This window comes from Tursiops truncatus, chromosome 19, assembly GCF_011762595.2.
Source record: "Tursiops truncatus isolate mTurTru1 chromosome 19, mTurTru1.mat.Y, whole genome shotgun sequence".
Lineage (NCBI taxonomy): Eukaryota > Metazoa > Chordata > Mammalia > Artiodactyla > Delphinidae > Tursiops > Tursiops truncatus.
The window spans coordinates 35,655,762-35,680,944 of NC_047052.1; the positions used below are offsets into that span (position 1 = coordinate 35,655,762).

At 36.8% G+C, this 25,183-nt stretch overlaps 1 protein-coding gene across 4 annotated transcripts in view; it reads right to left on the minus strand.

Moving 5' to 3' along the window:
• Window positions 1–9,050: 9,050 nt before the first annotated feature.
• PHKB (phosphorylase kinase regulatory subunit beta) overlaps window positions 9,051–25,183 on the minus strand; it is a 193,756-nt gene continuing 177,623 nt past the window's right edge. For all 4 annotated transcript variants that reach the window (XM_073795660.1, XM_033845059.2, XM_033845058.2 and 1 more), the window contains 5 exons: window positions 23,014–23,148; window positions 16,762–16,891; window positions 12,621–12,728; window positions 10,474–10,614; window positions 9,051–9,821 (listed from right to left, as the gene is read on the minus strand). In XM_073795660.1, coding sequence (XP_073651761.1) covers window positions 9,684–9,821; window positions 10,474–10,614; window positions 12,621–12,728; window positions 16,762–16,891; window positions 23,014–23,148 — 652 coding nt within the window. In that variant the 3' untranslated portion in view covers window positions 9,051–9,683. The remainder of the gene's footprint in view (window positions 9,822–10,473; window positions 10,615–12,620; window positions 12,729–16,761; window positions 16,892–23,013; window positions 23,149–25,183) is intronic.

Below are 25,183 nucleotides of genomic sequence, written 5' to 3' on the forward strand. Positions count from 1 at the left end.
TGACCACCAAAATGAAATTGGCAAGCATGAGCTTCTAAATTGGGGGTAAAATAGACTTATGAGTCAAGGAATTATGAATACTAAAAAAGTGAATGCCCTTTGTCCTTTAACATAGATTAATGAGAAACAACAACAACAACAAAACAAACCCAGAAAAATACCTTAAAATGAAATGGAATCCTTAACTGAGGGCTGATTAATGATTTCAAGGGCTGGAGAATCATTCCCCTACTTTTTTCAGGATAAGGAAGTGGCAGAAAAAATTGGATTCAAACGATTTCATTTCTGCTTGAATTCATCCTGCTTCTTTTCAGCCCAGAGTCGTGCATGAAGTTGACCAGAAGAAAAACTTGATTGCACTGCCAAACTTCTAGGTCATAAGCTGTACTTTCATAATTTGAAATATCTCCAGCAACAAACAATTGAATCTGAAGAGCTAGAAATCCATGTTGCATGAAGGATTTCTGATTATAGCACCCACTTTCAGGCTCAGAAAACAAACACTTCTCTAAATGATCCAAACCCCTTCTGAACCGATCATCTCTACTGGTGGCTCAGGTGGTATTTGAACCAAAATTGCCACTTAAAACCTGCCTCTGTAGTTCACTATACTGAGAGCACAAGATGGGACAGTTAACTATCCACCTCGCATCGTATTTCTCTACCAAACGCAGGAAGATGGCACTTGATGGTGAGTGACTGATGTTATCGAGTTTCTTCATTCTCATTCTACCGTGGGCTCAAAAGAAGAGTAAGATGCACTCACGCTGTGAACTTTCGTGCTTATTTGGTACCCTTCAGCGCGTTCTACGTGATGGAACTGGGACCTGCTTTTTCAATCAGATGGATATGCCTCAGGTAATCTCTTTGAAGCAAGAAGGAGGATTAGCCAGGTTCCAGAGTAAATGTTTCTCTTGGAGCAGCAGGGGTTCCAGCTACCTCATTTAGGGAAACTGCTCCCTTGGGTTCCCACTGTGCTGTTCCTAAGGTGCATCAGAGAGGAACCAATGCTGTTGCAAAGTGGGCATATGGGCTATGGAACAGCAGGAGAATCCCTAACCGTACCCCAGATTTCTCAAATCTTTAAAAATAGATGAGCTTGTTTCTTCATGAAGTATGTTTAAGCCAGTCATGTAACAATGTTAATATGTATCAAAATTTAAAATTTTCCATTTAAACTTCCTCTGCATATGTGAAATAATTATTTCATCGTTCTGAGTGCTAATATTGTGAACTGGAATCTGACTGTTCAGACACTATTTGTGGGGCCTTGGATAAGACGCTTAAACTCTGTTCCTCAGTTTCCTCATAACGTAAAAGGAGGATACCAATAGTTCCTACCTCGTAAGGTAGAGCTAATATACATAAAGCACTAAGCCCAGTGCCTAGGATGTTAAGTGCTCAGTAAATGTAAGCTATTATTAGACTCCTTTATTACTCTATTAAGGTAACAAGTCGTATAGCTATGTAATGTTTTCTTCAAAAAACCACCTTTTGGATTTATTGTTTTTGAATTAATTTCTGTTCCGCTTTATCATTTTCTTTCTTGTGCTTTCCTTATGCTTTATTTTAAAATTTCTGGCAATGAGTATTTAATTCATTTATTTCCATTCTATCTTGTTTAGTACTATGTTTAAAAATATGAATTTTTGTCTGAATGTGGTTTTAGCCTTCTTATATGTAGTAATTTGATTCTAGTATAGATATTCTGAAATTTCAATTTTGGTTTCAATTTAGAAAGGAATTTCAAAATTTCCTAGAGCCTGGCTTTTTTCTTTTCTATTTCGGTTATGAAACTTGGGTTTTTGTTTGTTTGGTTGGTTGGTTGGTTTTTTTCCCTTTTGCTTTACATAAAAGAATGCAGTCATGGCTATTTCTAATTTTGAAATGCTTGGAGGCTTTCTTTGGCAACCCAAATTCGGTCAACTTCAAAATGTTTTAGGGGAACTAGAAGGTGTAATCTTAGTTGTTTGGATATGGAATTAAATATTTATGTATTAGTGATTATACTATTCCCATGCTATCATTATTTGTCTGTAGATTTAGTTTGTCTACGTTTTTGTTTCTCCTTGCATTTTCAGACACTTGTTTTATGTATCTTGATACTTATACTGGTTAAACAATTCTTTGTGTTACATTCTTTCTGTCCAAATAACTGGGATAGTTTCTATCTCTGGACAGAACACTGGCTCAGTAGTCAGCGATGGCTGTTGTAGTAAGCAGAGTGTGTTGAGGAGGTGGGGACCAGCAGAGACTGCTGCACAGTTAGAAAGAGACTGAAGCAGTTTGGCTGCCACGTTCGCTGTAGTCATTGTCATCCCAGCCCACAGGAATGGGGAAGGAGCACGGAGGGGCAAGCAGGGAGGTTTATGGGGCAGGCCCATAAGTGGCACTCATTAGTTTTGCTCACATCCCATTGGAGAACACTCCCGTGAAGTCACAAGGCCACACTCAACTGTGAGAGAGAATAGACTGTATGGCAAATCTGAGCAGCCATATGCCAAGCTATAATTGTTACTATGCAAGTGAAGAATTGATTTTGATGGACAGCTAGCAATTTCTACCATGATGCTGTGTTTTGTTTTGTACATTGAATTAGGCCACTTGTATTCTAGTTACGGATTTAATGCTTTTTTAAAATTTTAATTCAATGCTGTCTGATAGTAAAGAAGATAGTTGCAGTTATAGTGGATCTATCATTATTCTTTTGTTTTCTATTTTGTGCTATATGGTCAATTTTCTGAACACTCCCCTCCCACCTTCTGGTAATTTAAAATTATTTTTGTATTTTAAATGGTAAACTTTTAAAAACTTTATTTCTTGATTTATTAACTTTAAAAAAAATGAAGTGAATATTGACATCTTGCTGTGAAAGACAAGGGAATTAGCTCACTCATACTTCCTTCTCAGCCCCCACTGAGTTTTGTCAGCAAGCTCTAGGATTTTTGTCCCAGTCCATTAGTTATATTGTTTTAAATTGTGAAGTTTTTCTTTCAAGTCATCTTTACATTCTCCTCTGTAAATACAAATTGCATTGTTAATTTTATATTTTAATGGATTAATTCTTATGTTTTTAATGTATCAAGTTTTCTCCATTACTATACTCTTCACATTGATCCCCTTGATTGACTGGATTTAGTCAAATATTATTTTCAAGAAAGGTTCATGGTTGTTACGATTCCTGAGTTATTGCCTATTTAAGAATTCTTCATTTGCCTTTATAACTGGCTGGAAAAAAAACTTACGTCTCACTGTTTGTGTGACATTGAACTGGTGTGGAGAAATTCAGCCCTACCTGATGGGATTTTTTTGGTCTGAACTTCTGCAGGACATCTCAGTGTTGCTCATTCTGTACCAAATTTTTCTGAAACACGATGTATCCTCTTTATCTTTTAGTTCTTCCTTATTTAGGGAAAACTTTATCAAATCTTTGAATTTTTTTTTTTTTTCCTGTGCCAGTCATAGCCTTCTCTACCTACAGATACAAATTCTAGGTTGGATCAACCTTGTCCACCCGTTTCTTTTCTTTTCCATTTGCATTCACTGTGGTTATCTCTCTGATTTGCCAATCTCTCAGATGAAAAAATCAAAATGCCCACTCCTAGTAGCTATTCCCTTCCTTGGGGAGCATGACTGTGGCAGTCGTGTGGTTTGCACACTGCACAAAGGTCCCCAGTTGAGAGCATAACAGGGGGCTGAAATCCAGTTTATGCTAGGCTCTCTGAGCTACGTGTCCTAGGCTAGTTTGGGTCTGTATCTACTCAGAGAAAGGATCTTTTTCTTTGCACAAAGGTACTAAACCTTGTGCCCACAGGGCTGAGTGTGCTCAGAAAGGGTGCCTTCTTCTAATTCACACAGCTGTCAAGTGGGCTGGCAATAGTCCTGCTGGAGAATAATGTGGGACAGTGTTAAGTGTGGTGGGGGAAGAACTTCCATTCTGGAAGGACATTTTCTGTTTCTTTTCCCTTAGATGCTGATTCAACTCTCATCTGATTCCCTCCAAACGCATTAGGTTTTTCATAATTTATCTACTGACCTGTCCTCACCCTGTACAGCTTCTGGGAGGCGAGAGGATAGGAGCCAAATACAAATTCCTATGGGTCTTTTGTCTTCCTGCTGCTATTCAGAGTTTACGGTATGAGGTTGTATTGCTTCCCTAGTCTGAATGCTGCTGACGTCGTTTTGCTGATCCTTTCTCCCTCATTTTCCATTCATGTTTTTAGTTTCCGAGATAGAGTAGTTTTATGAAGCCGGCTGCATACTACCATACTTCCAGACTCTCCTTGATTTAACTGTGGTCTCTCTATGCTGTTATAACTATGTTTTCACATTGTGTAGATTCTTCTACTTTTATATCATGTATTTAATATGCATGCTCATGAAGTACTTTTATCTGAACCTTTATCTTTACAGTTCTGGTGAAAAGTTAAATTTATTCAGGTATTCTATAAATGTTGTTTGGTATCCGTAAGGCACTGCAAGCTTATCACATATTGGAGATGACATCAAGATGATCCCACACTCTGATTTTTTAAAACTGAAATATGACTTTTTCAGACTTAAATAAAATTGAAGGAAATCTGGAAAACACCATGCTTCTTAAAATGATGTTCTGGAAATATAGCTGAATTGGACATTCAGTGAGGAGTTTCCTATAGACATTGCTTGTACAATAAACTTACACAATGAATCTGCCATTGTGATAGAGGAAGCTTTAAATTAGATTTAAGTCTTGTCATGCCAGGATAAATGTGCTAATATTTTCAGTCAGTCTCTAGTACAGCTGTTAAAACATTTTGGCTCTGTAGGCCAAATGAGGCTTCTAAAATTCATGAGTTCTGTGTTCTAATTCTTATTATTTTTTTCTTTCCTAATTAGAAAACAGACATTAGCTTCTGTGGAGGGAATATCAAGATCTATTGATTCCAAAATATCTTTCAGAACAACAAATTTTGAGTTTCATCAAAACACAAACTCGATACATATGTCACAGATTCTGAATGCCTTCAGTAGTGGAAAACTTCAGAATTCTGCATATGTAACATTTAAGCAGGAAGCTAAAACTCATATATGCATTTGCAAATGATGTTTGATTTCAGCTAAGACAGTGGCCGATTCCTGGCAACTCTGCTCAGCTAATCTGACTTTTTAATTCTTAAAAATACAACATAGTTCCTTTTCCTCCATATTTCAGCAAATATTAAATATTTCAAGGTTTTTTTTTGTTTTTTTTTTTAATTTCCAGTTGCCGTAGCTATGAACTGTCAGTCCTCAATTCTCTCCATGGGTCTCATGTTTAAGTCTTTTTCATGCTTGTTTTATAAACTAGCTGCTTCATTATCTTTTCATAAACTCTCTTAATATATCAAGTCAAGTATTATCTTCTTTTCCATATCCCTCTCCTTAAGATGTTCTTGACCATCAACAAAATGAAAAGACAACTTACTGAATGGGAGAAAAGTATTTTCAAATCATATATCTGATAAGGGACTAATACCCAAAATATATGAAAAACTCATACAAAAAAAATTCAATTAAAAAATGGGCAGAAGATCTGAATAGATATTTTCCCAAGGAAGACATATAGATGACCAACAGGTACATGAAAAGATGCTCAACATCACTAATCATCAGGAAAATGCAAATCAAAACCACTATGAGAAATTATCTCACACTTGTCAGAATGATTATTATATAAAAAAAGAAATAACAAGTATTGGTGAGGGTGTGGAGAAAAAGGGACCCTAATGCACCGTTGGTGGGAATGTAAATTGGTGCAGCCACTGTGGAAAACAGTATGGAAGTTTCTCAAAAAATTAAAAATAGAACCATCATACAATTCAGCAATTCCACTTCTGGGTATTTACCCAAAGAAAATGAAAATACTAACTTGAAAAAATATCTGCACCCTCATATTCACTGCAGCATTATTTACAGCAGCCAAGATATGCAAACAACTTAAGTGTCCATTGATGGATGAATGGATAAAGAAATACTCCACTATATATAAGCCATAAAAGAATGAAATCTTGGGGCTTCCCTGGTGGCGCAGTGGTTGAGAGTCTGCCTGCCCATGCAGGGGACGCGGGTTTTTGCCCCAGTCCGGGAGGATCCCACATGCTGCGGAGCAGCTGGGCCCGTGAGCCATGGCCACTGAGCCTGCGTGTCCGGAGCCTGTGCTCTGCAACGGGAGAGGCCACAGCGGTGAGAGGCCCGCGTACCGAAAAAAAAAAAAAAAAAAAAAAAAAGAATGAAATCTTGCCATTTGCAACAACATGGATGGAACTTGAGGGCATTATGTTAAGTGAAAAAAGTCGTACAGAGAAAGAGACAAACACCGTATGACCTCTCTTACATGTGGAATCTAAAAGAAAGAAGCAAGATCATAAACACTGAGAACAGATTGATGGTTGCCAGAGGTAAGGGGCTGGGGGTGAGAGAAATGGGTGAAAGGGGTCAAAAGGTAAAAAGAAAAAAATAAATATGATGCATTACTGAGCAACAACAACAAAAAAAAAACAAAAAAAAGAAGGAAAGAAAAGAGAAGCAGCATTTGTATTTTTCTGGATGCACAAAAGCAGGATGGAAGTAACCAAATTATCAATTTCAATTCAAGTTACTTTCCTCTTTAACCATAATATTACAAGAAAACTTACACTGAAATATAAGCCATATTTTAAGTAATGTCCATGCTCATATTTTACCTGTTTTCTGAATTTGCATATGGGGGGTGGGGAGAAAAGAAAAGAATACAGTGAAAAAACTATCTATATTACTCTAAGCAATTTTGTGCATAGTGAAATTGTTTTTTCTTCCAAGAAAATGTAAAGTCATTTCTTTTTCTTAACACACATTCCAGATATTTTAAATGGATATTTCCTCAAAGAGCTGCAAAATTCACAAAGGAGTTCCTTGAAGTATTTTCACTATTGTAAATAAGCAAACAAAGAAAGGCAAATCTATATATGTATGTGTGTGTTTTTGAAGAAAAAATTAAATATATGTATAAATATAAATTCAACATACATACACATATAAATAGGAATTGAATCTATGTAAATACATTTAATATATGCATATTATGTGCATATTAATTTTCCCCACTGAAATATTATTTATTATTGCTGGTTTTTAAGGAGTTCAGATTATTTCATGCAAATCTAATTAATCTTCAGTACTTCTTCAAGGTGAATAATAAAGCATTTTTTTATTTTTTATGCATTTTTATATAGCAGACATACAGAGTTCACAAATAATACAATGTGATAGATACATTTGTTGCATGTGTGTGTATGTGTAACTGGCTCTCTGTATTCATGGGTTCTGCATCCGCAATTTCAGGCAATCATGGATCGAAAATATTCAGAAAAATAAATTTCAGAGAGTTCCAAAAAGCAAAACTTGAATTCGCAGCACATTGGCAACAATTTACACAGCGTTTACATTGTATTAGGAATTGTAAGTAATCTAGAGATGATTTAACGTGTACAGGAGGGCATATGTAGGTCATGTAAATACTATGTCATTTTATATACGGAACTTGAGCATCCATGGATTTTGATATCCATGGGGAGTCCCGGAACCAATTTCCTGTGGGCACTGAGGAAAGACTGTACAGTTTGACTGACTTCAGTACAAATGCATCCATCCACATTGCCAAATATAAATTGTTCTAGCTCTTTCAAATTATTGATCATTAGAGACAAAAAAATTATTTCAGTGATACCACTTTTATTTCCTATTATTTATGTTACTACTGGAATTTTCTTCAGAGCCAGATTATGCTCTGAGTCAAAGGGAAAACTCAAGTTGACTGACTAGTGAGGAATTCTCAGTGGGCAATGAGCGCTTACAGCATTTATCTGGAGGCTTGTAAAAGTGGTTTGTAATCCAGTAAAATCATGGTTTTAGACAGAAGCCAGTGATTGGTTTGGAATCAAAGATAGTGCAATCAGATAAGATAGCCTTAGGCCAGAATTCCTAAAGAAGCAAGGCGAACTCCTCCTAAACGAAATCATCTCCCATAGCCTGAATCAACTGTTACTGGCTTCTCCCCAGTGGGTTTTACCAGGAAATGTGGCAATCTGAGACTACAATCACATTAGAGGGAAAAAAATCAGTCTGGGGTAGACTAGTGAGAAGTACACAGATTCTGTAATGACATACAGAAATCTGAATTCTTTTCATATTACAAGTGGAGGAATTTATTACATAATCTGGACCATAGTATTCTTACCTGTAAAATTGGGATAACAATTTCTATCTCATATGATCAGTATGCAAATTTGCTATTATAATTCATGTGAAACACTTAATACATAACAGGTTCTGAATAGATGTTATTTTTCTCCTTGATTTCCGGAAAAAAAAAGTTCTATTTGGTCAGATTTTTACCTCATTTTTCTCAATTTTGCCAACCTGCACACGTATGATTTCTTATGCAGGATCTAGGCAGTGTACCTCAAAGTTATGAGGAATGTGCCTGACTCTTCAGATTTTTTCATGTGATCCTGCATCCATTTATTTGATATCAGTTTGACTTGTCACTGAAGCTACTTTGTCCTTTCTTTCTTAGATCCTTTCAAGACTCTACAAATAGGCTGCATTTTTTGTGACAAGTTTGACTTCTCAGGTGAAACTCAATAATAAGACCGGTCAGAAAAATGACTCTCTTTGGGGCCAGGGCTCAAATTAATGGGCTTCATTGTAATATTCAGTAAGGAAATAAATTCATAAAATTTAAATGTTTAATCTACTTTATATTTTTATTAACATTTGCTTAAGTAAATTTGGTAACAAAATATGCGTAATTGTAGGTACCATAGATTCTCTTCCATTTCATCTCCTGATCAATTAAATGAAAATATTCAGGAGTAATAAACTTGATACTGTGAGTAATGGGAACAAAGAATGTGTCCAGATATATTCATTAATTCAGAAATAAAATTTAATGACTTTTAATTTTGTTTTTTATGAGTACAAACTAGGTTAACAGCCCACACTTCTGAATAATCTTACTTAAATTGTTTTTAGTAAGAGCACAAAGAAAATATTTGATCAGGCATAGGTTTATTATTTTAGTTCAACCACTACAGTTAGCACAAATACAAAACCACAATCATGTTTACAAGGCAAACATTGTACAATAGCTCTGTATACTAAAATATTATCGATAATGCAGTTTGAGAATCAAAATATCAGCTGGCTGATTTTGCTTTTATGATGCATACTGATATCTTTTTCTAGCATTATAATGCCACTTAAAAAATTTACCATTCTTTCAATATATTTTCATTCCTAGTACACATAATTAGTTGGAAAATTCGTTTAATTGGCAGTAAGGTGGGAATTTAGTCCAAAGTGCAAAGACTCATTTTGATGAGCTGTGTAATCACAAAACATGCAGTGGTGAACTTTCAATTCATAAACAATTACTATTGTTCAGAAAAGATTATTATTGTAGTGGGCATAATCATGAGAACTTATTTTCACTTGATTATAAGCAGTTCTTACCATCAGATTGCTCATGGCATGCAAGAGGTCCAATAACTCTGCCAAGGGTGTGGCAACCACTCACCAGCACGATCAGCCCACACATTAATGGTTGCCTCGATTAAGCTTCAACACAAACTTCACACACTTCTGGAAAACCTGCCTCAACAGAGTCTCTAACACCTTCCTCACTAGCTAACCAGACACGGGTCATCATTGCTTGGCTTGACTTCTCCTTCCAGCAGCAAATTCATCACAACCTTTGTCAAATAGCTGCATGTTCCTCTTTTTCCCAGGGGGGGAGTATTGTAAAAGGAAGTCATGTCATCCTACAAAGGAAAACAATAAGCAAGTTGTTTGATTTTTTTGTTTGTAAAGAGTTGACAGGTAAAGTCAGTGTCAGCCTAGAGAGAAAAATAAATTCACAGAAATATTTCCTCATGGAAAAGATGAGCTTCTTGAGTTTTTCTTTTATTTTCCTGAGGTGTCTTCTCAGCATATAAAACAAAGACAGACATTTTTAGTATTCTCCTCTTTGCTGATAATTTTTATTTACTTAGGGAACCTTTTTACTGACAAGCATAAAATATTAAACAGAGAGCCTGGAAGGGACTATATTAGGTAGTACACAGCACCAATGTAGCCTGTTACTCATTCCCAGCCTCCCCAGAATTTAATTTTATAGCCTTCTGGAACCTATGGCTCTTTTCTGGTAAAACACATTTTAACTGCTAACTATAAAAAGGAAAATTTATCTCTTCTTAGATTTCTTTTTAGTTAGAACTTCATAGCTGAATTGACTAGTAATTAACTAAAAAGTAACATTAATTCCTTAAATAAATCAGACCTCCCTCTGCCTCTCAAGTACTCTATTTAGTACTCCGTAAATCTGTTTCATAAGATAAGTGATAAGAGATTAGGGATATTTTGAAGAATTGAGACAAAAAAGCAATTCTACAAAAAGCTATTTTGTCTACTTACTTGTTTTTCAACTTCTTTTAGTCGACTCTCATCTTTTTGAAATTCATGAAATGCTTCTTTCACCAGTTTGTCTAGATCTACTTTGTCTTGAAATTCTAGCTCAGGGTTTCTTTCCAGTACAATGGATACAACCATTAGTAACTAGAAGAGACAGACATATTGAAAGCCAATTATATGAACCATAAAAGCGACACAGTCTGGATATGTTTTCATTCTTTACTCAGACTGATGTATGGTCCTCATATTCCACAGTGTGTTCTGTACAATGACAGGCTTTAGGATCATCCATGGATGGAATCTTCCTAATCTTGCAAACTAGTAGCATGAGTTCTGTTTGGAAACCTCACCTTTTTTTTTCATTGTATGTATCCCTGTAGCTGTATGGAAATGTTTTTTAGTTACTTAAATAATAACTTAGAAAAATGACTTTTCTAATCCTGTCAACAGTACATAGTGCCCTATTCACCCGAAGTGTCTGAACTCTTTCTGGTCTTCAGGCCTTAATCCTTGGTGGCAAGACACCAAAACAGTGTCCTGTGGAGCACAGGCTGCCTCGGAAGAGGTGGTAGGCAACAAAGCCAGAGAAGGCAGATGAGTTCAATGGAGATTCTGGATCTGGGCTCAGGAAAATGACTTGGGAGTCTAGCACCCCAAAATGAGTATAATTCTGTGACATCATAGTATTTTTCAGGGGACAGTTATGTTTTAAACAATATACTTTGACTCTTTATGACATGAGTATTATTTGGTTTGTAGAAGCTATCTTAGTTTAAGGCATCATCCTATTGTTTGGCTACCCTACACATTTATCTAAGTAGTAATGTTCATTTTATATGACAAACTGTAATATGCAAAGATTGTATCTGAGTATACAATGCTTGGTAAAGACTTTCTCATGATGATTATGGCTCCTAAGTTGGCCATGGAACAGGAAAAAGGCCTCATAATTCCCAACTTGGGAATCTTTTTGAATGTATTTTATTGAAATGCTTCCCAAACAGAACCGGAAAGAACCAAAGGAAACAGAAAAATCCAGGGGTCACAATGTGGGAGACCTTGGGGCAGGGCTTTAGTCAAAAGAATTCGAAGTTTTGCTCAAGTACTAAATGTAGATTTCTTCTGCAAAGAGAATGACTTTATTTTAGAGACAACTATGGGCACAAGATACCAAAAGGTTAACAGCACAAAGAAGGCATTCACCCTTCTGAAAACCCCATCTTTTCTTGACCCCAGTCTCTGCCTCACTCCCACATGCTATGACACTGACTGGCTGATATTCTTTCCCAAATCCTGGCACATCAGAGATAAGGCTGAATCTCACTTAGCTGACTGTAGCTCCAGATATGCTGGATTTTAGGAGGTGCCACATCCAGTTCAGCACCCACTGAGAACTTCTGTATCAATAAGACATATTACCCACCCTCAAGAAACACAAAGTCTGATGGAGACATTCCCAGAGAAACAGACAAAGTGAGGATGAGCTATAAATTATATCCATTCATTTGAGGGATTCTCTATGTATTTTTTTCCTTTTTCTTTACTTATTTATTTTCTCTCTATGTATTTGATATGTTTTAAAATGGCAAAAAAGCATGTGTACACATGCGCACACACGTGTGTGTGTACATTAGCATTTAACTTTATATGGAACAATGATGATACACAAAATTACATGTCTTCTCTGTTCACAGAGAGATGTCTAGAAAGGTGTCCCTCAAAATAATAGTGGCAATCTATTGTTAGTGGATATAGAGACATTTTGGGCTTTCTTTTCTATAATTTTCTGAACTGTTGAAATTTTCTACAATAGTCATGAGTTATTTCTGTAAACAGAAAAAAAAAAAAAAGACAAATAGAAAAAGGTCACTTCCTCTTTTTCATGGTACTGTTGATGCACTTACTGTGGGGGTGAGTGTATAGCTGAGAAAGTTGGGCAGTTAGCCTTTCCACCCTGATGGATTTAAGATGTTTGAATTGTTCATGTGCTTTGACTTGGGTCAAGGATGGCCATCTCCTCCAGGACTCAACTGGAGATTTGGGTTAGGTGAGGAGTGGAATTCCTGGTCTCTTGGGCAGTTTCCTTATACTAGTTTTCAGGGAACAGATAGAAAGCACTTCTTCAGCAATCTACATTTTAAAATACAAACCTCCACAACTATCTGTCTGTATTTTGGCTGGTCAATATTTCCCAACATGTCTTCCACAAGGAGAGAGAAATTCATCTCATACATGGTCATATCTGACAGGGTTGGTTGCTGAAAGAAATAACTCAATATTAATATGCTGCATTGTTATATCCTGGTTCCCACTTAATAGGAAAACTTCATTTTCTAGTCAATAATCTTTTTCAGCTTCTACAAAACATTAGAGAGCATTTTCAGCTATATGACTGGATTTTATATATGTCAAATTACTGAAGCCAACCAGCTTGTTGTGATAAATTAAACCTCCTGTTTTTAGTAGTTATCTTCACTATTTTAATGTTTTTAGGGAAAAGGGACTATATTAGAAAACCACTTCAATACACAAACGGAAGAGCCAAAAATTGAGACAACAAATAAGAGTACATATTGCTTTCAGAATTAACACAAGAAGTTATGCTTGCTGTCAGACTTCAGCATGTAAGTCACCTGCTATTAAATTAACATCATTTCTGTGGCAGGTCCTTTCTGAGCTGGCAGCATAAAAATGCATACAAATAAGTGAAACAATATTATGTGCAGGAAAAGCAAAACAAAAAAAATGTTCTCTACTCTACTCTTGATATTTCATTTAAGACAAGAGTATTGCAAAATCTTCCATTCACATTCCACAAACCAAATGAAAGCAGAAAATAAACTCAAATCTGAATCATATCTGGGCATGGTAGATAATCTTCAAAGGATGGAAGGAAAGGCTCTAAATGTTAGGCTTATATGGTGGAAAGCAGATGGAGTCCCCAGAATTATTACCAGAGATGCAGAGATGATGAGTCATACTTATTTGCTTTTACCTCAGTGATGATTTACAGTGAACTTAATCACAGCCCCAGAACAATATCTACGTACTACTCAAAATGGGACCCAGCAGAAATGTCTCCTTTCAATCAAATGACAGCAGTGTTATTCTGCTTGGTATAATAATGCCTCAGTCCTATATTCAGTATGGTCCATCTATTGTATTCTATATTCAATACAATCCAACATAAGGTTAATGTTTACAGGTAGTACCTAATTTGGGGAAAATGAAGCTGGTTGTTCAACAGGGTGCGGGCATACCTTGTTTTATTGTGCTTCACTTTACTGCACTTTGCAGATTGTGTTTTACAAATTGAAGGTTTGTGGCAACCCTGTGTTGTTATATGACGGTTACCAATTTTTAGCAATAAAGTACTTTTTAATTAAGGTACATGCATTGTTTTTTTAGACATAATGCTATTGCACACTTAGTAGACTACAGTATAGTATAAACATAATTTTTATATGCACTGGAAAACCAGAAAATTTTATGTAATTTGCTTTATTGCAGTCGTCTGGAACCAAACCTGCAATATTTGAGATATGCCTGTAATTATAACTGTTTAGATGTCTAGCAATGAGACTAAGGGGGTCACAGAAGAAAAGGAAGAACTTTTCATGGGTTCACATCAATTTCCTTTTAATATATCTCATTTGAAAAGTCAACCTAGCTAGAGAACAGACATCAAGGCTGCCTTATTTTCCAATCTCTGAAAGAAGTGGCAAGTGTAGCAGAGAAGTTAAGAGAAAAGGCTCAGAAGTCAAATTGCCAGGGAAGGGGGTTGCACTCTGGGTCAGCTACTTCCTAGATGTGTGACCTTGGAAAAACCACTTATCTGTGCTTTAGTTTCCTCATCTGTCAAACAGTAACAATAAAGTACCTAACTCAAAAGACTGTTGTGAGAATTAAAGGAGCACTTAGAAAAGTGCCTGGCACATAAAAATACTTAACATGTAGTTGTTGTTAGCAAGGAGAAAATACTAAATGTAAGTGGCCCAGGCAATTAGACAATTAAAAGAATATCTGGTACGTATTAGCGGGGGTTGGGAAAGAAGCTAACAAAACATTGCCAGAGTCCACTGTACATGGACACAAGGCCTAGCAGAAGAAGCAGGACACGAACAGTAGAGGCCAGTTCCCCACCCACAGGAGACAGAGCTGCTCCATACAACGGTCACAGAGCATCTGGGAAAGGGCTGGAGCACCTATACTGGCGGCCGACAAGAACCACTCAACAGTTTGTTAATAGCATAAAGAATCCTTTTAAAAAGTTCTTATTCATTTTTGAAAATAAATAATAGATTCACAAAGTTCAAATTCTGAAAGGTTAAAAAGGGTTTTCAGTGAAAAGCTGCTCTGTCCCCCCAGACCACAGTTCCTTTTCCCAAAGGCAAAGACTAGAACGCTACCAATTTCTTATGGATCCTTTCAGAAATACCCTATGTACATATAAACAAAATGAGTATGGGTGTGTGTATTTAAGAATATTTTATTTTCACAGATATAGAGATCAAACTAGTAGTTGCCAGTGGGGTGAGGGAAGAGGAGAGGGGCAAGATAGGGGTAAGGGACTACGAGGTACAAACTATGCATAAAATAAATAAGCTGCAAGTATATACTATATAGCAGTGGTCCCCAAACTTTTTGGCACCAGGGACTGGTTTCATGGAAGACAATTTTTCTACAGAGCAGGGTGGGGGTGGGAGGGGATGGTTTCGGGATGATGCAAGCGCATTACATTTATTGTGAACTTTATTTCTATTATTATTACATTATAATATATAATGAAATAATTATACAACTCACCATAATGCAGAATCAGTGGGAGCCCTGAGCTTGTTTTCACTTGCCACTGCCTGTAGGGTTTTGATATGAGTCTGCAAGCAACTGATTTATTATGGTCTCTGTGCAGTCAAACCTCTCTGCTAATGATAATCTGTATTTAGAGCCACTCCCCAGCGCTAGCATCACTGCCTCAGCTCCACCTCAGATCATCAGGCATTAGATTCTCATAAGGGGCACGCAACCTAGATCCCTCGCATGCGCAGTTCACAGCAGGGTTTGCGCTCCTATGAGAATCTAATGCTGCCACTGATCTGACAAGAGGTGCAGCTCAGGATGTAATGCGAGCGATGGGGAGTGGCTGTAAATACAGATGAAGCTTCACTTGCTCACTCGCCCGCCACTCACCTCCTGCTGTGCAGCCCACTTCCTAACAGGCCATGGACCAGTACTGGTCTGTGGCCCAGGGGTTGGGGACCCCTGCTATACAGCACAGGGAATACAGCCTATATTTTATAATAACATTAAATAGAGTATAATTTATAAAAATACTGAATCACTATGTTGTACACCTGAAACTAATATTGTAAATCAAGTATACTTCAATAAAAAAAAGAATACTTTGTATAAAGACTTTCATCAAGAATAATTTGTTTGATGTTTCAACACTATAAACAGATACACTACTCCATTTCTTGAAGGCCTAATTATTCCCTGACACCTAAATCATTGTGCATAAGCACAATGATTTAGGTGTCAGGATTAAATAAAATAATTAAATCAAAGAGGCAGGGCAGTTTATATAACTTGGGAAACCATCTAAAGGAGGGAACACTAATTCATTCGGACCAACGGTAAGTTACATCTCAATTAAATGATTGTCTAATGACCTAAAAAGTTACTGTACTTTTCACATTCAGTACAGTTCTTAACTAGTAATTTCCTTATCCACAGCATTACTAAGTCACCTTGTTTCTTAAGACTGATTTGGTTCTGTCTTTTGAATGTATGTTTTCCTGTTTGTGAGGTCCCCCAGCACTGGCCCATTACAGTTGGTGGTGAAGGAATACCACCACACAGTAATGTCAATATAAGAAACCCTAAATTCACTAATAAGCAAACAAAGGAAGGATAGATTGCTTGGCAAAAGGTTTGACCATACGGTGTCTTTAAACTGAGAACTTCCTTGAAACATCTGAAATATGATAAAACAAAATTTTTTTTTTATTGAATACAACTTTCAAGCAAAATATCCATTTGTAAAACAAGGCTTTTTTATAGAGGAACACTAAAATTGAAAAATAAAAGGAACTCAGATTGGGAAAAAATATTTCCAATCCAATTGACCAGACTTATTTTCTCCCTTCAGGTATCTGGATACCCCTACTTTAAATACTCTTAGAAAATGGAATAAGTAGAAAAGTTATTTTCAAAGCAGAGAAGGAAAGAACTCTCTGCTCCTTGAGGTCCCTTTAGAAGTCCCTTTACTGACACAGAGTGGGGCTGTACCTGGGGCAAATGCCTTCCAGCTACAATGATTCCATTGGGTGTGCGCTCCAGGATCTGCCACACTCGGTCATAGAACCCAGGGGGAGTTCTATTCAAAGACCCATCGATCTGACGCCTGTTCAGCCAACATCTGTAGACCAAAAGAAAATGCCTCAGTGTTGAAAAACAAGCTTGTTCTGGTAGAAAGTAGGGCTTTTATATGGATTAACTGTTCCAATAGAGTGAGCAAGAAAAGCCAAATTCCATCAATGATGCTTATCTACCATGTGTTACAGAGGTTACTAAATATTTCAAAGTGAAAACAGAGCTTGCAGGAAAGGAAAAAACCCCCAAGATTTAAAGAAATTTAACAAGCGAAATGTTATTCTCTAGTAAGTTACTTACAACTCACTATGTGATTAAATGACTTTCTAACATATAAAGCAGCTCAATGTAAAAACACAGCAGCAGTCATTTTCAAAATTAGTTCATGTGGTCCTCACATACAATAAAATGTAAGCTCCATGAAGACATGGGCATTGTATTGATATATATAGCTTGATCATTCCTATACACTTCTCCAAGAAAGGTGCTTAATAAACACCTGATAAGTGGGTGAATGCTCAAAAAAGCATGATGTATCTAATGAAATTACCTTATTTTAAACCTTATGTGTCAATTTAAACCTTATATTTAGTTTTAAACCTTAATTTAAATATGGCCAAAGTACCAGTGCTGAAGAATCAGTTACCAAATTTTACATGTCATAATAATCGACATGTAAGAGTCAAAATTCTAGATCTATTATTTGCATGGATAAAGTATTAAACCTTAAAGATATAATAGTTATTTCAATCACAAACTGCTAAAGATGCAGAATTTGCATAATCTGAAAAGAACACACAAATGACATAGTAGTATATTCTTACAAAAGCTGAAGATAGTAACAAATATAAACTTTTTATACTTGGTATTAAAACAGGCTGCAGAGTAAAATGTGTCATCAACCACAAGGTGGGAATGTAATGACCAACAGTATTTCTAGGTGTGAAAATAGCTATGCATGATACAGTAAACATAAAAAGACATTTTTGTTCTGGTGAAAGAGGACCAATGAAATTACATCACTACATAAGTGAGGAGGCACTTTTTTGGACATACAGCTTCTTTTGGTAGACCCACACTTGTGTGGCTGGGTTCAGTGCTATGCTAAAGAGAAAAAGCCAAAGGAGTTCCTTCATGATGTTTTATTTTGGATAATGGGTGTGCAAACTGAATATCCTATATTCTGCATTTGATTTTTCCCCTTATTTCCTTTGTTTGGCAACAACAAAAGAGATGTTTTCCGAGTTCTATGAAGTCATGGTTAATACTATAAAAAGGAGATGTTTGCTTAGAACAACATAAAAGGTAGAAATGTGTGAATACTCACAGAGGAGGAATTATTTTAGAAGAATTCTCTTATTTTTACTTTTTTGGCTTCTTATTTTGAAAAAAATTAGACTTACAGAAAAGTAAAAAAAAAAAATTAATGAAGTTCCTCTTTACTCAACTTCCTCTACTTCTGTCATCTTACATGACCAATAGCACAACTATTCGAAACCAGGAAATAAACTACTAATCTATGGGTCTTATTCAAATTTTGCCAATTTCACCACAAATATCCTTGTTTTGCGCCTGGATCCCATCCAGGACCCCACACTGCATTTAGTTTCCAGGTCTCCTTAGGCTCCTCTACTCTGTGACAGTTCCTCAATCTTCATCTTTCACGACTTAGACATTTTAGAAATGTCAGTTATTTTGTAGAATGTACCTCAATTTAGGTTCGTCTGACGTTTTCTCATGATAAGACTTAGGTTATGCATTTTTCACAGGAATACCCAGAAATAGTTGTACCCTTCTCAGCACATCATATCAGGGGGTATGTGATGTTGATGTATCTTATTAATGGTGATGTTAACCTTGATCATTTAGTTAAGGTGGAGTCTGCTGGGTTTCTGCACTGTCAAGTTACAATTTTTCCTTTTACAATTAAAAAGTATCTTGAATGGAAATACTTTGAAATTATGCAAATTTTCCATTTCTCATCATACTTCTACCCACTAAATTTAGTGGTTCTTGCCTGCAATAGTTATTACTCTTGTATTTGCCTAATGGTGATTTTTTTATTTCCATCATTCCATCTATACTTATTAATTGGAATTCCATTGTAATACAAGTCCCTTCTCTCCCATTTATCTACTTGTATCAGCATGGACTCATGGATATTTATTCTACCAGATGTAATCCAATAGTATCATTATTTATTTTCTTGCTCAAATTGTTCCAGCTTTGGCCATTGAGTTTTCTTCACATTGTCTCCAGCATCCTTCTAACACACCTCTATAATTTTTTGGAGCATTTTCTTACTTTCTGGTACCACAAGATGCTCTAGGTTCATCTTGTACTTTTCTTGCCCCAGCCCTGGAATCAACCATTTCTCCAAGGAACTCTGGTTCCTTTATTAGAAAGTGGTATTTGGAAATCAATATCTGGGCACTAGGTTTGCTCATTGCTATTGGGGTTTCATTGCTTCTAGGTTCTTTCAGTGGACAATTAGAAAAGATATGGGTGTATGCTCGCATATACACATCCACATTTATTGCTGTATCTATTTCTGTATCTATACATCTGTGTAAAAATCATGAATTCATACTGATACTCACAATTCCAGCCCAAAACCACAGGGTATATTCTAGCCACTCCTCTTTCCTTATTTGTAACTACATTTTCCAACAGTGAAAAAAAATCTGGCTCAAATTAGCCACATTTACTTATTTATTTAATATCAGTGTGTGTATGTATACACACCATATATATAACACTATGTGTGTATGTGTGCATATATATATATATATAAATAAATATATATAAATTCCAGAATTGCTAATTCCTACCTCTGTGAGAAAAAAATTTATTATACAGAATACAGGATTTGTGTGCAGTTCTTTTTTGTTCAGCTTTACAGTGTCTAGTCAATGTTTTCCAAAGGTACTTTGGTTAATTCTTGTCATCCCCTCCCCCTTCAGTGTGGTAATATTATTCATTTGTAATATGGTTAGGGTCAGTTGTTACTGTTTGTATTCTATTTTGGGTACCTTGCACACATGGATTAATTTTAATTAATTATTTATATTTGGGGAATATAAAACATTACCATAGTTTGAGTCAGAGCTATTCAAATGGTATACTCAAATGGAAGGTATATTCAAATGGAAGTATTGCTCAACCCTCAACCCTACTGCACTGTACCTATTTTTTTCATTCTTCCCACCCTGTTCCTCCCCACTCCCTGAAGGTAACCAATTTCATTAGTTTCTGATTTATCCTTCCTGTATTTCTTCTGTAAAAGTAAGCAGATATCCCCTTCTTTCTTACATGAAGAGTAGCGTACGATACATACTCTTTTTTACTTTGCTGGGTTTTAAAAAAATTTTTATTTTATTTATTTTACTTATTTATTTTGGTTGCTCCTGGTCTTAGTTGTGGCAGGCGGATTCCTTAGTTGCAGCTCACAGCCTCCTTAGTTGCGGTTCAGCAGCTCCTTAGCTGCAGCATGTATGTTCCTTAGTTGTGGCACATGTGCTCCTTAGTTGCGGCTGGCGGGCTCTCTAGCTGCAGTTCATGGGCTTCTTAGTCGTGGCATGCGAACTCCCAGCCACAGCATGCATGTGGGATCCAGTTCCCTGACCAGGGATCGAACCCACATTTCCCCACACTGGAAGGCAGATTCTCAACCACTGCGCCACCAGGGAAGTCCTCTGGTTTCTCTTCAGAGTGTGTAAATCTTTTGCCTTTTACTTTGCTGTTTTTATGTAATGATATAGCCTAGAAATTATTCTATATCAGTTCATAGAGACCACACTCATTCTTTTTTCACAACTTCATAGTACTCCACTGTGTGGACATACCAGTTTATTCAAGTAATCCCTCATGCATGGGGACTAAGGTCATAGGCATTCCAAAATTTGCAATTATAAACAATGATGCAATGAACAACCTTGTGCATATATATAATATCTATTCATGCTGTTGGAGGCAACCTCCAGGGTGGGTCCCTAAAAGTAAGACTGCTGGGTCAAAGGGTAAGGGCAAATGTAGACTTTTTTTTAGATGTTGTCCAATTCCCATATAGAAGAGTTGTAGTCACCAGATATATATAGGAGTGTCTGTTTCTCCACAGCCTCAGCAAATGTTTGCCATACTGTTTAACTTTGCTAGTCTGATAGATGAGAAATGGTATCTCAATGTGTTTTAATTTACATTTCTCTAATTATGAGTTAGTTTGAACATCTTTCCAAATATTTAAGGTCCATTTTTAAATTTTTTAAATGAATTGATCAATCATATTTTCCCCCATTTTTCTCTTAGGTTTTTGGTTCTTTGTCCCTCAGTTTCTAAGATTCTTGGATATTAGCTCTTTGTAACAAATGTTCTGTTCCAGCTTCTCAGTTGTCTTTTGGCATTGTCTATTTTTTCACCATGAAAAATGTTGCTTTTAATTTTTATATAGTCTTAATAATCTTTTACTGCCCCTGGGTTTGAATCATAGTTAGAAAGTCTTTCCCATACCAAGGTTACAAAGGAATTTACCCATGTTTTCTTTTTTTTTGAACTTATTTTTTTATATTTATTCCATTTTATTTTTTTGGGCTGCGTTGAGTCTTTGTTGCTATGCACGGGCTTTCTCTAGTTGCAGTGAGCTGGGGCTACTCTCTGTTGTGGTGTGCGGGCTTCTCATTGCAGTGGCTTCTCTTGTTGCGGAGCACAGGCTCTAGGCATGTGGGCTTCAGTAGTTGCAGCACACATGCTCAATAGTTGTGGCTTGCAGGCTCTAGAGTGCAGGCTCAGTAGTTGTGGCACAGGGGCTTAGTTGTTCTGTGGCATGAGGGATCTTCCTGGACCAGGGCTTGAACCTGTGTCTCCTGCATTGGGAGATGGATTCTTAACCACTGTGCCACCAGGGAAGTCCCAACCCATGTCTTCTTTTAGCACTAGTATGGTTTCATTTTTTTTTTTTAACGTTTAGATCACTAATCTGTTTGGAGTTTATTCTCAAGTACAGTATAAAGTATGAATTTTATTTTATCTTTTCCAAATGGCTATCCAGTTGTCCCATCACTATTTATTTAAAAAGTCCATCCTTGACCCAATGATTTTGAGATGTCATACATGAAATTTCCATAAGTTCTTGGGGGGTCTATTTCTGGACTTTTTATTCTGTTCAACTGTTCTATTTTTCTGTTCATGTACCAGCATCACGTTATTTTAATTATAAAGACTTTTAAATATTTTTACTGTCTCTCTTAGGGCAAGTCTTTGTTTTATGTTTTTCTGGTTATTCTTGCATGTTTGTTTTTCCACAGGAAGTTTAGTATTAACTGGTCTAACTCCATAAAACAGCTTGTTGGAATTTTATTGGAATTTCATTAAACTTGTAAACAGACATCTTTAAAATGTTGAATTTTCCTGTCTAAGAACAAGGATGCTCTTCCATTTGTTCAAATATACTTTTGCAGAAGACTTCTTCTCTAGGTATTTCTAGGCATATAACTATACCTTGGAAAGTACCAGGCACACAGATAGTGCTCAATAAATGCTTGCTTAAATAATTTTATTAAAGCACTTTCTGTAATAAAGATAACTCTTCAATTTAATGCAATCCAAAGTATTTGTTTTGTTTTTATTCTAAGGTTAGCACAAGTTAAGTCTAAGACAAGTTTTACCTGAATAAGTTTACAGTCTACTTAGAGAGACAGAGTTACAGGCAAGATATTTAAGTAACATTACCAAATCCAAACTTTTATGCCAAAATGTTGGGAGGAATTGACCAAAGTGGAATGAAGTGTTACATTCTGCATAGAATAATAAAGATTAAGAAACATTTACAATCTATACCTGAAAAAAGTATAAAATTCAAATCAACACAAAATCACAACTGAAGACAATTTTTTTTTTTTTTTTTTTTTTGCGGTACGCGGGCCTCTCACTGTTGGGGCCTCTCCCGTTGCGGAGCACAGGCTCCGGACGCGCAGGCTCAGCGGCCATGGCTCACGGGCCCAGCCGCTCCACGGCATGTGGGATCTTCCCCAACCGGGGCATGAACCCGTGTCCCCTGCATCGGCAGGCGGACTCTCAACCACTGCGCCACCAGGGAAGCCCTGAAGACAATTTTAATTAGTATCTCTAGGTATGCTGCCCATCTACTGGTCTTTGATAAAGGACCCTCATTACCTTCCATTCCTTTGAGGCTGCAGAATATCCAACAGAAGCTGTTTCACTTCAGTAGGTGACAACTGATATAAGTCTCTGGCTGGCTTGTTTCCACCACGGATCTGTAGTTCATACTTCATAGCATGGATGATCCACCTGAAACAAAACAGGGAAAGCATGAATCAATAACTCTTGAAATAAAATCACCTTGTGCTTCTTTTGGCAATGCCCTTAACAGCACTGACCCATCCAAAGAGGAATGAAGAAAGGGCCATTTGAATTTCCTGAACTGCTGATATAATTACTTCCATCAAGATTATGTGACATGATCAGCCTCTTAAAAATGAGCCCTGCTTGTGCATATGTGGATAGGTAGTAAAACATGAAAATAGACAGATACTGGGGCTTCCCTGGTGGCGCAGTGGTTGAGAACCTGCCTGCCAATGCAGGGAACACGGGTTCGAGCCCTGGTCTGGGAAGATCCCACATGCCGTGGAGCAACTGGGCCCGTGGGCCACGGCTACTGAGCCTGCGCGTCTGGAGCCTGTGCTCCACAACAAGAGAGGCCGAGACAGTGAGGGGCCCACGCACCGCGATGAAGAGTGGCCCCCGCTCACCGCAACTAGAGGAAGCCCTTGCACAGAAACGACGACCCAACACAGCCAAAAATAAATAAATAAATTTATAAAAAAAGAAAATAGACAGATACTTAGGTTCTTACCAAATGAGATTGATAAGTAGTGGCTGCCACACTACTATTTTCTTAATACTAGATATATGAAAAAAACAAATAGGATAAAAATAAATCATTTTAAGAAATGGGCTGAGATATGCTATTACATACACATTCCTTTCCCAGGAAGGACAAGTATTTTTTACCTACTTCATTTATTTTGTAGTCATTAATTGGAAGGGACAGAGGAGAAATACCTGCCTTTGAAATACAGGCACACAGTTAGTTATAACTTAATTATACTAGTATATCAGAGAACATACTTTAATCAGTAGATTTCAGAAGAATCTATTCTTTAATAGATATTTAAATGTTGTTCATAAAACACACTTGTATTACAGAAAGAGCTTTAATGTGATTATTTAGGAAAGCATTTATTGAGTACTATTTGTGTGCCTGGTAGTTATGTGCCTAGAAATGCCTAAAATATTTCATTATTTTATGTGTAAATAATTTTATTATTTAACTTGAGAAGCTTTTAGTAAGTATTTTTACAGTTTCATCTCATTTCATTTATTGTATTCTGAGGAAAGAACTCGGATAAACTAGTTATGCAAACCAAAGAAAACTCAGGAAATAATACTATGCCTTAGGGAACCAGAACTCTACAGACCATTAGGAAAAGCTAGGGAATTAGTTTTACACAGCAGATTCCTGTGCTTTATCCTTAAATCCTTTGGTGAACACTGAATAACAAACAGAGACAGAGAACTCCAAAGAACATGTCTTCATTCACCCAGGCTTTGTCTCCCAAAGGGGGTACTGTGTAGCCAGCCCACAGGTAGAAACATCTAGTTACAGCAACAAAGATTTAAAGTGGTGAAGTTACTGTGCCCAAATATTTCAATATCTTTCTCTTATACACTTCTTTGAAAGACTGCCTACAGGTTATTGCAGGTACAGAGATGAAAATGTTAGGTGGAAATAATCAAAAGATTCAAGTCCTTCTTTCTGCCAAGGTTGGTTTGCAAAACAACAGTGATGCATCCTCATGGAATGACTTTACTCTCTCTCAATGGAAAAAATGGTAAGAAAAATGGTAATCGTTTCCAGTTGAGCAGGAAGTAATATCAACCAAGCATATCACCCTGCCCACTGGGCCAGGCCATAAGCCACAAGGCAGTGTGTCTCCTGTGACTGCTCCAATCCCTCTGATAAGGCAACTCTCAGCTCTTTTTCCTATCCTCTTCACTATTCTTTGTTGTTGCCATTTCTGGAAGTTAGGAATTTAACTAGTCTGCCAGTCAAATGCAGACTATGTTGCATGACACTGAGATAGATTATAAAGGCATGAGAGATACACAAGGATAGAACATAATAATTTAAAAAATATAGGGCTTCCCTGGTGGCGCAGTGGTTGAGAGTCCGCCTGCCGATGCAGGGGACACGGGTTCGTGCCCCGGTCTGGGAGGATCCCACATGCCGCGGAGCGGCTGGGCTCGTGAGCCATGGCCGCTG